This window comes from Hippopotamus amphibius, chromosome 13, assembly GCF_030028045.1.
Source record: "Hippopotamus amphibius kiboko isolate mHipAmp2 chromosome 13, mHipAmp2.hap2, whole genome shotgun sequence".
Classification (NCBI taxonomy): Eukaryota; Metazoa; Chordata; class Mammalia; order Artiodactyla; family Hippopotamidae; genus Hippopotamus; species Hippopotamus amphibius.
The window spans coordinates 52,784,273-52,800,270 of record NC_080198.1 but is presented as its reverse complement, the minus strand read 5'-3'; the positions used below and the strand labels follow the sequence as shown (position 1 = coordinate 52,800,270).

The 15,998-nt window shown below is 38.6% G+C and overlaps 1 protein-coding gene across 7 annotated transcripts in view; it reads right to left on the bottom strand.

Annotated features, from left to right (window-relative positions):
* The window catches only part of GADL1 (glutamate decarboxylase like 1), a 218,292-nt gene that overhangs the window by 69,275 nt on the left and 133,019 nt on the right, over window positions 1–15,998 (bottom strand). For all 7 annotated transcript variants that reach the window (XM_057706387.1, XM_057706388.1, XM_057706390.1 and 4 more), the window contains exon 13: window positions 5,662–5,713. In XM_057706387.1, the coding sequence (XP_057562370.1) occupies window positions 5,662–5,713 (52 nt within the window). The remainder of the gene's footprint in view (window positions 1–5,661; window positions 5,714–15,998) is intronic.

The following is a 15,998-nucleotide window of genomic DNA, read 5'->3' as shown; positions in this document are numbered from 1 at the left end:
ACCTTTACTATAGTCATTCCCCAAATTTTTAAAACTTGGAAAAAACATCCCTTGAATACCCACAAGGAACATATTTGAGTTTTCCTGTCTCTTTGCCTATGTAGCTTTTATTTCATATAGACTTTCTTTAAGTGACTTCGAAGCAGTAAAGTGTATTTTCAGAGTAGAACCATTCACATGCCACTTAACTCCCTACATGTATGAAAGTCTGACCTCTTGGGTGTCTTAGGACCACATTCAGTCCATGTTGTCTAACACCACAACATTGAGAAGGCATAAAAAGGAATCCAAGTGTCTAGACCAGACAGACGATAGAGAAAGGTACAAAATCCTATAGCAGTAAAGTGCTGTCGTCATCTTTAAAGATTCATGGAGAAGTAGAGAAGTGTCACTAAAGAAAAGATGGGTTCATTCTATCCTGATTTTCAAAGAGAAGGAAAGGAGATATATTCCAAGAAATAAAGCCAGTGCTTTGATGTCAATTCCAGCAAGGATTATTGAGCAAATAATATGAGACCCTTGGGAGGAAAAAAGTCAATGGTCAGCAAGATATAGTAGCTCGTATTCTCTAAAACTGAATTTTGTCAAAAGAAATTCATCTCTGTTGCTACAATATCATTAGATCACAATGATAATAATAATAATAACTAGCAGTTTGCTTTTTAATAACTATAAATATAAAACCCAGCGCATAGACTGAAATGATCAATCATGAAAATAGAGAAAGGAAAAGGGGTCATGATGGATTTTATCTGACTTCAAGCTCACAAATGTTAAGTAACTGATTAGATGACTGAAAATTCTAAAGGCGGCACTCAGTAGCATAAAAAGCCTGGGTTTTGGAGTCACAAGGATGCAGTTTGAATCCCAGCTTAACCAGGTCTTTGCTTGGAAAAGTGTCAAACTCTTTAAGCTTTAGCTTCTTAATCTATAAAATGGAGATTATACTATCTACCCCACAGAGTTGGTTTGATGAGTAAAGAGATTATTTCCAACATTTACCACCACATCTGGCACACAGAAGGCACTCTATTAGTGTAGCGACTATTATTTGGAACTATATTCATAGAAAGTTATGTCCTTTTCAAGTGTATGAACAGCCCAATTAAAATCTATACCAGGTGAGACACATCACTGTGTTAATTTCTGCCTACATATTAGAAGGGGAACATGAAAAAAATTATAGCATATCCAAAGAAGGACAACTGAAATGTTCAATTTAATATGATTTAAACAAAGAATAGAACTCAAAATTTTTCTATGTTCTAGATATTGGACCAGGCACTGGGATGAGAAAAATGACTTGCATTTTATGTTTATCTCCAGGAACTCAGAGAAGAGTAATAAAGCTAGGTACAGGCAATCAAGCTGCAATGGCATGAGAATTTTAAAAGAAATTTCTCATAGCCCAAGAAACATTCCTGGCAAAGCAAACAGTACACATGCAGAAGCCAGTGTACTCGGTGTGATGGCAAGTGCTTGGAGTGAATAGATGGCAGGTGTGCTGAAGAGGGGTGGTGCTGGGAGCAGAGACGGGCCTCTTTGCATGAAGGGCTTCTTCACTGGCCACGCTGGGGAGGCTGGGCTTGATCCCAGAGGCAGCTGGAGAGTTTCAGTCTAGGGGACATATTTCATTTTATTAGAAAGCCCACAGGGTGGCTGCAACGTGGAGAGGGGCTAACAGGGTCTAAGACTGGAAGCAGGGGATGAGTTGGGAGACAGTGCTAACCTGAAGAGTGAGGGGAACCTGAACTGAGGTGGTGGCTTTATGAGTGGAGGAGGGTAACAGTGAGACAATATCGAGACTTCTGTTCAGATAAATCATAGTTATAATGAAAAAGAAGAAGGTGGATCATAGCTCTAATGGAAAAGAATTCCAAAAATTCACCTGGAAAAGTGAATTTATCAAAATTTTGGTAAAAAAAATAGCTATTCTTCAAAATGATGAATTTGAGGTGCCTGTGGGTGTCTGGAAAATTCCAGGACATACCTATATACAAAGGACTGGAAGTGAGGAAATCAGTCAAGGATGGAGACATTATTAAGACTATTGATGACAAAGCTCTAGATATGGGTAAAACATTTCAGGGAGCGTATGTGGACACAAGAAAGGGCCAAGACAAAAAGTGGAGAACATTTAAGCAGTACCAGATGAAGAGACCTTCACACAGAGACTGAAAAGAAAAAGTCATGTGGAAAGGAGAAAAACTGGGAGAGAAAGTTAAACCAAGACAGGCGAGAATTTCAAGAGGGATGGAGTGGATAACGGTGCAAAATGCTGCAGAAGTCCAACAAGAAGATTAAACGATGTGCACTGAATTTAGCAAATAGAAGGTTGTTATGATCTAATAAAACTATATAAAAACTATTTTTAAAAAACTATAAGTTGCAATGTGCTTGATACATATTGAATCCTAATAGAATTCAGCAAGTATTAGAATATGAATATTTAGAGCTCCCTGGAAGAGGAATAAACTGTGAATTCTCTTACACAGGAAGTATTCTGGCAGAAGTTGACTTCCTGTTACAAGAGCTGTCAAGAGAGGTTTCCTGCACTGAGCAGGAAGTTGACTAGACGTCCTTGAAGATCATTTGTAACTCAGAAAGTCTATGAAACCTAAATAACTCTTTCTAAGGCAGAACTCAGGAAGAGAAAAACAAAAAGTTGAATAATTAGAACTCTCCCAAGAGATCAAAATAAAATATGTGAATGACAGTATATACCTCTAGGAAAACATCTATTAGATCTTAGATCCAACACGGAAAAATAGAGATAGGATTTTCAAGGGCCTATGAATAATGCAGAATTCATTTGAAATGATAACTTTCAATCATCTTCAAAAAGGTATGCATTATTTCTCTTCTTTTCAGGGAAAGATATTCAAGTACTAGATACCTTGGTTGTGTTCATTTACTGTTTTTAATGTTTCCCTTAACATTCTCACTGCCATCTGCTTCTTAGTCTATCATATATATGCGTGTCATGATAGACTTTGTTTTTCAAGAAATTGAAAGCCTTGCAGTTTTACAGACCTGGGATCTCATCAAACCTCTGTATCTCTTCTCTTAAGTACGCATTAGGGTTATATTTAATCAATTCAAGGAGGGCATTTGTTAACAAAAAGAGGCTAATCAATTTGACAGGGTCTAAATTTACTTTATTTCTCTAAATGGATACAGAGAAAAAAGGCAAATGCAGATCACATACAAAATCCCTTATAGGTAAGAATTCTGGAGGACCATTGAAGAAGTCACCTTCCCTGCTTTGGGGCCATCTGGCCCCCATAGATAAAACATCCAGAGCAGAAGGCTGCCTAATGCTTACAATCCACCTTAACTTTCATTACAAGGATGTGAATGTTTGCATTTCCCTAAAGACGATGGCAAGAGGTCCCTCCCTCAATTTTTAAGCCTTTAGGAAGATATATAAATAACTTTTAAATCATTTCATCATTTTTCTCATCACTTTTTCTCCCTGCTCTGTTGAAAGACGGAGCAGTTCTGAGACGTACAGCACTATTCTTAAGCCCTATAGCTCCCACAGCCAGAGAAATAAAGAAAGCAGTTCAAACTTGAGAAAATGAAGAGGTAATTCAACCTCAAGAAAATAATGATGGCAACTCAAACTCAAGAAAATAAAAAAAAGTGATTCAAATTCAGACTCAAGCCAGTCAGATAGCTGTTGTTTTGTCCTTACATGGTAAGTATGCATCTCTAGAAAACACAGACATTTTCTTCTCTAGTTATAATGCCATCATCATGTCTAACAAAATCAGTGATAATTCCTACCTGTTCATATTAGAAATTCCCCAAGTGTTTCAAAATTTACTTTTTTACAAGTGGCTCCTTCAAACTAGGGTTCCAACAGGTCCCTGGTTGCCTTTGGTTGTTCTGCCTCTTAGGCTCCTTTGACCCGGGAAGTGATCACCATCACACTCTCCTTTGTTTTTTCTCACGCCACTGACCTGTTGAAGAAACAAGGTCAGCTGTCCTGTGGAATGTTCCACTTTCTAAATGTCTTCTTGCTTCGTTGTAGTGTTACCAGAAAGTCATTTAAATATGGTTTCTTCTGCTATTTTTGCAAGTTCCTTAGTATCCCTAGTTTTCCAGGAGTCTGGATTCTTAGGACCTCCCGATGCCACCTTTGTAGACAGTGGGGGAAGCCATGGCCAGGAGTCTCGTAGCAGGGTTTCCCAAAGTCACCCGAGGACCATCATCACATCTCACCTGGGTCACTGCAACCATCTCCCAACTTGTCTTGCTTATTCTTTTCTTGTCCTCCCCTCACCGCCCCCCCGCCCCCATTCTCTTCTCATGGCATCCAGCACCATCTTTCAAAATGGAAGTCAGACTCTTCTCTGCTGAAAACTTCTCCAAGGATTTCAGTTGGGATAAAAGCCAAAGGTCTTTACCATGTCCTACCTGGATCCAGAAGATCTGGTCTCTGCCAACCTCTTCACACCATCACCTACTATGCCTCCCCCTTGCTTAACGCACCTTCTTTTGGCTCCTCAAACACACAGAACTCTTCTTGGCTTTAAGCCTGGCAGCTGTTTGTTGATTCTATCTAGAATACCTTTCCCCCAAGCATCTGCATGGCATGCTTTTTACCGTCATTCATCAGGACTCAGTGCAAAGGCAGCTCAAGAGGGCCCGTCCTGCACCCAAACCAAATAGGCCACCCCACCCACACCCCCATTTCAGCATTTCACCCTATATATTTCCATTTTAGTACATCCCACATCTGTAACTGTCTAATTAGTTGTTTGTAATTATTTATTACCTTTCATGAATCTGTTTTATTGTTTCCCTAAGAATTCCCCCAACCTGATGTTTCCATGTAATAATTTGCTTATTTATTGCCTGTCACTTTCCCTTTGAATGTAAGCACCATGAGAGCAGAGAACTTCCCTGTCTTGTATCTCCAGCATGTAGCAATTGCTCAATAAATCTTGCTGAATAAATGAATACCAAAAAATAGCCAGATTGCTTATATACAGGATAGATTTCTAGGCTGCCGTCTCTAGGTGATTTTTACATTACGTTAAAAATTTCTATAAAGTATATGCTATAAGATCTAAGTGAACTTCACACTGTATATTTCTTAAAAATCAGAATTAAATACTATTCTTCATATTTTCTCACCATATATTTTAGAAAATAACAATATTCTCTATCTTTGTGACCACTGTATTTCTTATATATAGTAAAAATCCAACAACAAAATGACTAATTTTCCCTTGCTACAAAGCTAATATGCTCTATTTTATAAAAAGGGAAAACTATATGCATTATTGTACATTCACTTCATTGATTTTTCACATACAAGCACCACTATAGCACAGTTGAATATTTGCAGTGCAATCATTACACAATTTACATATCAAGATAGAGGTCATAATTTATTCAGAATTATCCTTGGTAATTATTATTGAGCACTTTAATTTTCAATACTTAAAGGCAAGTGTGTTCTCTGTGAATCCAACAAAGGAAAAATATTCACTAATAGAGTAAATTAACATAATGGACTCTATGAATTAAGCTAATGACTTGTTTCTAAGTCTGCAACACAAAAACCAACGAAATATAACAGATTAGAAAATTACCACCTTCATCACTGTTGACTGACAAAATCACAAGCACAATTCTATAATCACTTACTTCCATCAATAACTTGAATCCTTCTCTTTTTTTGATTTCTTCTACTAGGTACCTAAAAAAAAGTCACAATAATATTTATAATCTGCAGTCTAAAACTTCCAGGAACATAACTGACATACAATAAAACTATAATTTCTGATGCAGAGACAAGGCTTAGAAATAATTAAGGGTACATGTATAGGCACAGGTTTGTATTAAAACAGATACAAATGAGCCTACCATAATCCACTGCGGCTGAGTAAAAGGCTCATCTTTTTGATGAGATGATGTCTATTTTACATGTTAGCACCAGACTTTAACTCAAGTGTGAAAGCCACACAAAGTAGATTGGATATATATCTCTGACCATGAGGGTTTCACATTCAAATTCTAGATGGGGACTTAGCATAGGTACTTAAATTATCTAGTTGGCCTGGTGGAAAAAGTTTTTGGTGGGTAGTCTTGCTTGTGTGTTCTTTTAAGGTCAAGGAAGTGCAATACCATCTTTCCCAAGGCTAGGCCAGAGGGAAGAAAGACTGATCACTGGTATCATGCTACAAGTAAGTGGGCTGGGGACTTCCCTGGTGGCACAGTGGTTAAGAATCTGCCTGCCAATGGAGGGGATACAGTTCGATCCCTAGTCCGGGAAGATTCCACATGCTGCAGAGCAACTAAGCCCATGCGCCACAACTACTGAGCCTGCGATCTACAGCCTGTGAGCCACTACTATTGAGCCTGTGTGCCACAACTACTGAAGCCCACGCACTTACAGCCCGTGCTCTGCAACAAGAGAAGCCACTACAATGAAAAGCCCATGCACCACAATCTCAAAAGGATGTTGTAAAGAAGTTAAATAAAATCATACTTTAAAAATTGTATAGAACATAAATGGCAGAAATGGGGAATTATTATTATTGCGTTTATTTACTAAAAGACATTCTAGAATGTGGATATGGAGTACACCAGTTAATGGGATGCAGTTCTTTTTTCCCAAACAATTTTTTAGTTTTTTGAATAAGGTTGAATATTGGTGCTTAGCATACATATAATCTTTAAATTATAAAATATCAGAGAGACCTTCAAGGTGTGGAGGAGTAAGACATAGAGATCACCTTTCTCCCCACAAATACAACAAGAATACATCTACATGTGGAAAAGTTCCTACAGGACACCTACCAAATGCTGGCAGGGGACCTCAGACTTCCAAAAAGGCAAAATAATCCCCACATAAGTGGGTAGAGCAAAAGAATAAAGAAAAAAAGAGAGAGACAAAGGAATTGGGATGGGACCTGCCCCTCTGGGAGGGAGCTGTGAAGGAGGAAAAGTTTCCACACACCAGGAAGCCCCCTCACAGGTGAGGACGGAGGTGGGGGGGAACTTTGGAGCCTTGGAGGAAAGGGCAACAACAGCAGTACAGAGAGCAGAGCAGAGAGACTCCCACACAAAGGATGGTGCCAACCAGCACTCACCAGCCTGAGACACTTGGCTGCTTGCCCACCGGAGTGGCTGGGGGCAGGGTGGTGAGGCTTGGGCTCTGGAGGTCAGACCCCAGGGAGAGAACTATGGTTGGCTGTGTGAGGACACCCTGGGGTGGGGTGGGGGGTCAGGCTAGCCAGGAGGGGATCTGAGAAAAACTCTGGGTCTGCTGGAGAGGTAGGAGACCTTTGTTTCTTCCTGCTCTGCATGCTCATAGATAGCAGGGCAACACCTACGTGAGCATCAGTGCGAGCCACAGCTGTTATCTCAGACCCCGGAGGCAGCCACCACTGCCACCAAGGGTCCTGTGTGCAAGGCAAGTCACTGCCCACAACCTCCCAGCAGCCTATGCAGCCCGCCACTCTGGAGCCAACTTCCCCAGGAGAACACACAGCACACCTCAGGCTCTTGCAACCTCACACCAGCCTCTGCTGCTGCACATTTCAATTGTAACTGCCATATCCCTCCAGCCTGAGTGAGCAAGTGAGCCCTAATCAAGCCACTGCTTTTGCCCCCTCTTGCCTGGGTGGGGAACAGATGCCTGAGGGTGGCCCCTATGCAGAGATGGGGCCAAAACCAAAACTGAACCCTGGGGGCTGTGCAATCAAAGAAGAGAAAGGGACACCTCTCTGTGCAGCTGCAGGAGCAGCAGAATAAATACCCACAATCAGCTTGGTAGACCCTGCATCTCTGGATTACCTGAACAGACAACAGGTCTTCCTACAATTGAGGCTGTGGACTTTGGGGGAAATTGTGGACTTTGGGGGCAAGTACATGCAGGAGTAAGGCCAGATCAGAGTCTGAGTGACACCACAGTGCCCACAGCAGATGCAGAGACCTACCTAGAAGTATTGGAGGACTTCCTGGATTGTTTTCTGCATTTGATTTGTTTTTGGTTTTATGTTTTCGTTAGTTTAGTTTTTAATGTTTGTTTTCATCTTGGGGTTTGTTTATTGGTTTGGTTGCCCTCTTTTTTGTTCTCTCTTTTTTCTTTCCTTTTTGTGAGTGTGTGTGTGTATGTTCTTTGTGTGATTTTTGTCTGTTTAGTTTTGCTTTTACCATTTGTCTTGGGGTTTTGTCTGGTTTTTTTCCTTTTTTTTTTTTTTTTTTTTTTTGCTTCTTCTTCTTCCTTTTCCTCCATGCTGTGCAACTAGCAGGGTCTTGGTGACTTGGCCAGGGTTTGGGCCTGAGCTTACAAGGTGGGAGAGCCAAGTTCAGGACATTGGACCACCAGAGAATTCCTGGCCCCATGGAATATTAATTGGTGACAGCTCTCCCAGAGGTCTCCATCTCAGCACTAAGATCCAGCTCCACCCAATGGCCAGCAAGCTCCAGTACTTGACACTTAATGCCAAACAACCAGCAAGACAGGAACACAAACAACACAACCCCACCCATCAGCAGACAGCTGCCTAAAGTCATACTAAGCTCACAGACACCCCAAAACACACCATCAGACATGGCCCCACCCATCAGAAGGACAAGATCCAGCTCCACTCACCAGAATACAAGCACCAGTCCCCCCACCAGAAAGCCTACACAAGTCACTGGACCAACCTCACCCACTGGGGAGAGACAAGAGAAGTAAGAGGAACTATGGCCCTGCAGCCTGAAAAAAACAAGACCCCAAACACAGTAAGTTAAACAAAATGAGAAGACAGAGAAATATGCATTAGATGAAGGAACAAGGTAAAAACCCACAAGACCAAACAAATGAAGAAGAGATAGGCAGTCTACCTGAAAAAGAATTCACAGTAATGATAGTAAAGATGATCCAAGATCTCAAAATAGAATGGAGGTGCAAATGGAGAAAATGCAAGAAATGTTTAACAAGGTCCTAGAAGAACTAAAGAGCAAACAAACAGAGATGATCAACACAATAACTGAAATTAAAAATGCTCTAGAACGAATCAATAGCAGAATAACTGAGGCATAAGAATGGATAAGACAGAAGAACTGAAGCAGAAGAACAGAAGATAGAATGGTAGAAATAACTGCCACAGAGCAGAATAAAGAAAAAAGAATAAAAAGAATTGAAGACAGTCTCAGAGATCTTTGGGACAACATTAAAGACACCAACATTCGAATTAAAGGGCTTCCAGAAGAAGTAGAGAAAAAGAAACGGTCTGAGAAAATATTTGAAGATATCATAGTCAAAAATGTTCCTAACATGGAAAAGGAAACAAGTCTAGGAAGTGAAGAATCCCATACAGGATAAACTCAAGGAGAAACATACTGAGACACATATTAATCAAACAATCAAAAATGAAATACTAAGAAAAAAATATTAAAAGGGAAAAGCAACAAATAACATACAAGGGACTCCCCATAAGGTTAACAGCTAATCTTTCAGCAGAAACTCTTCAGCCCATAAGGGAGCAGCAGGATATACTTAAAGTAATGAAAGGAAAAAACCTACAACCAAGATTACTCAATCCAGCAAGTATCTCATTCAGATTTGATGGAGAAATCAAAAGCTTCACAGACAAGCAAAACTTAAGAGAATTCAGCACCATCAAATGAGCTTTACAACAAATGCTGAAGGAACTTCTTTAGGGAGGAAACATAAGAGAAAGAAAAGAGCTACAAAAACAAACCCAAAATAATTAAGAAAATGGTAATAGGAACATACATATCGATAACTATCTTAAAAGTGAATGCATTAAATGCTCCAAACAAAAGACACAGACTGGCTGAATGGATACAAAAAGAAGACCTTTATATATGCTGTCTACAAGAGACCCACTTCAGACCTAGGGACACATACAGACTGAAAATGAGGGGGTGGAAAAAGATATTCCATGCAAATGGAAATCAAAAGAAAGCTGGAGTAGCAACACTCATATCAGACAGAATAGACTTAAAAATAAAAACTATTATAAGAGACAAGGAGGGACACTACATAATGATCAAGGGATCAATCCAAGAAGATATAACAATTGTAAATATTTATGCACACAACATAGGAGCACCTCAATACATATGGCAAATGCTAACAGCCATAAAAGGGGATATCAACAGTAACACAATAATAGTGGGGGACTTTAACAACCCTCTTACACCAATGAACAGATCATCCAAACAGAAAATAAATAAGGAAACACAAGGTCTAATGACACATTAGCCCAGTTGGACTTAATTGATATTTATAGGACATTCCATCCAAAAACAACAGAATATACTTTCTTCTCAAGTGCACATAGAACATTCTCCAGGATACTTCACATCTTAGGTCACAAATCAAGACTCAGCAAATTTAAGAAAACTGAAATCGTATCAAGCATCTTTTCCGACAATGCTATGAGACTAGATATCAATTATAGGAAAAAAGTTGCAAAAAAATACAAACACATGGAGACTAAAGAATATGCTACCAAAAAACAAAGAGATCACCACAGAAACCAAAGAGGAAATCAAAAAATACTTACAGACAAATGACAATGAAAACACGACAACCCAAAGCCTATGGCATGCAGCAAAAGCAGTTCTAAGAGTGAAGTTTATAGCAATACAATCCTACCTTAAGAAACAAGAAAAATCTCAAACAAACAACCTAAATTTACACCTAAAACAATTAGAGAAAGAATAACAAAAAACCCCGAAAGTGAGCAGAATGAAAGAAATCATAAAGATCAGATCAGAAATGAATGAAAAAGAAATGAAGGAAAAATAGCAAAGACCAATAAAACTAAAAGCTGGTTCTTTGATGAGATAAACAAAATTGATAAACCATTAGCTAGACTCATCAGGAAAAAAAAGGGAGAAGACTCATGTCAACAGAATTAGAAATGAAAGTGGAGAAGTAGCAACTGACACCACAGAAATACAAAGGATCATGAGAGGCTAGTACAAGCAACTATATGCCAATAAAATGGACAACCTGGAAGAAATGGACAAATTCTTAGAAAAGTACAACCTTCCAAGGCTCAACCAGGAAGAGACAGAAAATATGAACAGACCAATCACAAGCACGGAAATTGAGACTGTGATTAAAAATCTTTCAACAAAAGTCCAGGGCCAGATACTTCATAGGCTAATTCTATCAAACATTTAGAGAAGAGCTAACACCTATCCTTCTTAAACTCTTCCAAAATATAGCAGAAGGAGAAGCACTTCCAAACTCATTCTACGAAGCCACCATCACCCTGATACCAAAACCAGACAAGGATGTTACAAAAAAAGAAAATTACAGGCTAATATTACTGATGAACATAGATACAAAAATACTCAACAAAATACTAGCAAACAGAATCCAACAGCACATTAAAAGGATCATACACTGATCAAATGGGGTTTATCCCTGGAATGCAAGGAATCTTCAATACATGCAAATCAATCAATGTGATACACTATATTAACAAATTGAAAGACAAAAATCATATGATAATCTCAATAGATGGAGAAAAAACTTATAACAAATTCAACATCAATTTATGATAAAAACTCTCCAAAAAGTAGGCATAGAGGGAAATACCTCAACATAATACAGGCCATAAATGACAAACCCACAGCAAACACCATTCTCAACAATGAAAAACTGAAAGCATTTCCTCTAATATCAGCAAACAGACAAGTGTGTCCACTCTCACCGCAGTTATTCAACATAGTTTTGGAAGTTTTAGCCACAGCAATCAGAGGAAGAAATAAAAGGAATCCAAATTGGAAAAGAAGAAGTAAAACTATCGCTGTTTGCAGGTGACATGATACTATACATAGAAAACCCAAAGATGCCACCAGAAAACTAGAAGAGCTAATCAATGGATTTGGTAAAGTTGCAGGATACAAAATTAATGCACAGAAATCTCTTGCATTTCTATACACTAACAATGGAAAATCACAAAGAGAAATTAAGGAAACACTCCCATTTATCAATGCAACAAAAAGAATAAAATACTTAGGAATAAACCTACCTAAGGAGACAAAAGACCTGTATGCAGAAAACTATAAGACACTGATGAAAGAAATCAATGATGATAAACAGATAGCGAGGTATACCATGTTCTTGGACTGCAAGAATCAACAGTGTGAAAATGACTATACTACCCAAAGCAATCTACAGATTCAAAGCATTCCCTATCAAATTACCAATGGCATTTTTGACAGAACTAGAAAAAAAATTTTACAGTTTGTATGGAAATGCAAAAGACCCCAAATAGCCAAAGCAATCTTGAGAGAAAAATGGAGCTGGAAGAATCAGGCTCCCTGACTTCAGACTATACTACAAGGCCACAGTGATCAAGACAGTATGGTACTAGCACAAAAACAGAAATATAGATCAATGGAACAGAATAGAGAGCCCAGAGATAAACCCATGCACATATGGGCACCTTATCTTTGACAAAGGAGGCAAGAACATACAATGGAAATAAGACAGCCTCTTCAATAAGTGGTGCGGGGAAAACTGGACAGCTACATGTAAAAGAATGAAATTAGAACACTTCCTAACACCATACACAAAAATAAACTCAAAATGGATTAAAGACATAAATGTATGGCCAGACACTATAAAACTCTTAGAGGAAAACATAGGCAGAACACTCTATGACATAAATGACAGCAAGATCCTTTTTGACCCATCTTCTAGAGTAATGGAAAAAAAAACAAAAATAAACAAATGGGACCTAATAAAACTTAAAAGCTTTTGCACAGCAAAGAAAACCATAAACAAGATGAGAAAATAACCCTCAGAATGGGAGAATATATTTGCAAATGAAACAACTTGACATAGGATTAATCTCCAAAATATGCAAGCAGCTCATGCAGCCCAATATCAAAAAAAAAAAAACAAACAAATAATCCAATCCAAAAATGGGTGGAAGACCTAAATAGACATTTCTCCAAAGAAGACATACAGATGGGCAACAGACACACAAAAAGATGCTCAATATCAGTAATCATTAGAGAAATGCAAGTTGGTGAAACCACAATGAGGTATCACCTCACACCAGTCAGAATGGCCATTGTTAAAAAATCTAGAACCAATAAAGGCTGGAGAGGGTACGGAGAAAAGGGAACCCTCCTGCACTGTTAGTGGGAATGTAAATTGATACAGCCACTATGGAAAACAATAAGGAGATTCCTTAAAAAACTAAAAATGGAACTACCATATGATCTAGCAATACCACTCTTGGGCATATACCCTGAGAAAACCATAATTCAAATAGATACATGTACCACAATGTTCACTGGAGCATTATTTACAATAGTCAGGACATGGAAGCAACCTAAATGTCCATCGACAGATGAATGGATAAAGATGTGACACATATATACAATGGAATATTACTCAGCCATAAAAAGGAATGAAATTGAGTTATTTGTAGTGAGGTAGATGGACCTAGAGTCTATCATACAGAGTGAAGTAAGCCAGCAAGAGAAAAACAAATACCATATGCAAATTCGTATTTATGGAATCTAGAAAAATGGTACTGATGGACTTAGTGACAGGGCAAGAATAAAGACACAGAATGGAACTGAGGACACAGTGAGGGAAGGGGAAGCTGGGACATAGTGAGAGAGTAGCACTGACATATATACTCTACCAAATGTAAAATAGATAGCTAGTGGGAAGCTGCTGCACAGCACAGAGAGATCAGCTTGGTGCTTTGTGATGACCTAGAGGGGTGGGGTGGGAAAGGTGGAGGGAGGCTCAAGAGAGAGGGGATATGGCAATATATGTATAAATACAGCTGATTCACTTTGTTGTATAGCAGAAACTAACACATTGTAAAGCAATTATACTCCAATAAAGATGTATAAAAAAATCATAAAATATCTTATAAAAATCCCATCGGTATTAACTGGATAATATGAATCCTTTATTTTGAGCAGTACTGTTGTGATCACACACACACACACACACACACACACACACACACACACACACACACACACTCACAAAGTATTTGATGTTCTTTCTACATACTCCTTTCCCTAAACATTTTTTCAGATGTTATGTAGCTGTAAAGCTTTTAGGCCTTTAGCACACTGCCTAACTTTCAATAAAAGCAATTTCAATGGTCAATATACATCAGAAAAGATGCTTAAGACCAAAGATTGCAAATTAAAATAATACGAAACCATGTTGCCCACAGGACACTGGAAACAAATTTAAAGAGAGACAACATCCAGTGCTAGTGAATGTGATGGAAAGCTGCTACAAACCTTTCAAACTTAATAATACTCATATCTTCTGATCCAGTAAACCACTTATGAGATGCTGGTCTACCAGGAAATCCTCATCAACACTTTAGATAGATAGATAGATAGACAGATAGATAGATAGATAGATAGACAGACAGACAGATGATAGATAGATAGATAGATAGATAGATAGATAGATAGATAGATAGACAGACAGATAGGCGATAGATGCGTACGCATGTTACTGCATCTAAATCTACATGTGTACGTGTGTGTGTATTCCACATGGAATAAATAGAAACAATATTAATATCCAGAAATTGGCAAAGGGTAAAATAAAATGTATTAAAGCAACACGTAGTATGATATAGCTATTAAAGATAAACCACAGGGATGCTCATGATGTAAGCAAGGAATTGAGAGATGTAGATAATATGATTCCACTTTTTAAGAAACTGTAAAAAAAAAAAAGCATAAGTGATCTCTCTCCATATGTCTACATGCGTATGGAGTGAAGTATGGAAGACCTCGTCATAACTCCTTGATGCTTACCTGAGGGAGGGAGAGACAGGATGCAATGGGGAGGTGGGGACTATTCACTCTTTTCATATCTCAGCAAAGTTTCATAAGTGTGGTTACTTATAATTTTTGAAAGGAAATTAATAAAATAAAAAATATAAATCACAAAACAAACTAAACAGACATATACAATCTTTATCTATACAAGGAAAGCTTTGTGAACCCTATTTTTTCTTACCCTCTCAGGCACACATGTGAAGGCAATCTGCTCACTCAATGCCAAGATTCCATTCTGAGGGGGCCTGCACTATCCTGGACACCCCCAGGCTAAGAAATCGAGGGAATAACTCTAGAAGATTGTAGTTGTGCAGCTGATCAACTTTGTGATTCCAGGCAAACGCCTCAGCCTCCCTGAGCCCGCCTCCGTTTCCTCATGCATGTAATGGAGATGTGGAACTCGATAAGTAAAATCCTTCCCCAATAGATGATGACTATATGAAACTTAGATACACTGCCTATAGTATTAATTTAAAATACCTGTCAAACTGGCTAACACTGCTCCTGGGAGAAAGGCATCCTAAGGCAGAGCTGTATCATTTTAGTTAAAACTCTGCTCTGTGCTGGGCTTTGTGTCTGATCAATGTCCCCATGCAGTCACTCTCAGAACCTGTAAAGCCCAGTGTAATAAACACTCCAACTGTATTAAGGGTGGAAGTGATTTGCATAAAGAGTTACAACAATAATAAAAGCTTTACACCAGAGTTCCCAAACTATGTCCCATGACATACCGTGTTAATAGGTTTCCCATACGAAAGGGTTCCATACAAATAAATTTGAGCAAAGCTAGGCGTATCCGTTAGATTGCTTTTGTCTAAAACTGGAAGTATACTTGGCTTAACATGTGAGAACATTTATTAAGCTGGTTGGAAAGTTCAATAATATCACCAAGAATCAGGCATTTTCTATTATTTCGCCTGCCATGTTCAGAGTGTTAGTGACTTCACTCGTGTTCACAAGACAACAGCCACAGATCACATGTCACATCCACACATGACAGTGTCCCAGGAAGGAAGAAAGGAGGCTGGAGCAAAAAGCATTTTCTCTTAATTTCTATTTAGGTAAAAATATTTTCCCCAGAAGCCTTCACAGAACACTTCCTGTATCTTATTGACTGAACCTGAGTCATACATCCATCCCTAAGCTAATGACTTGCAAAGTGG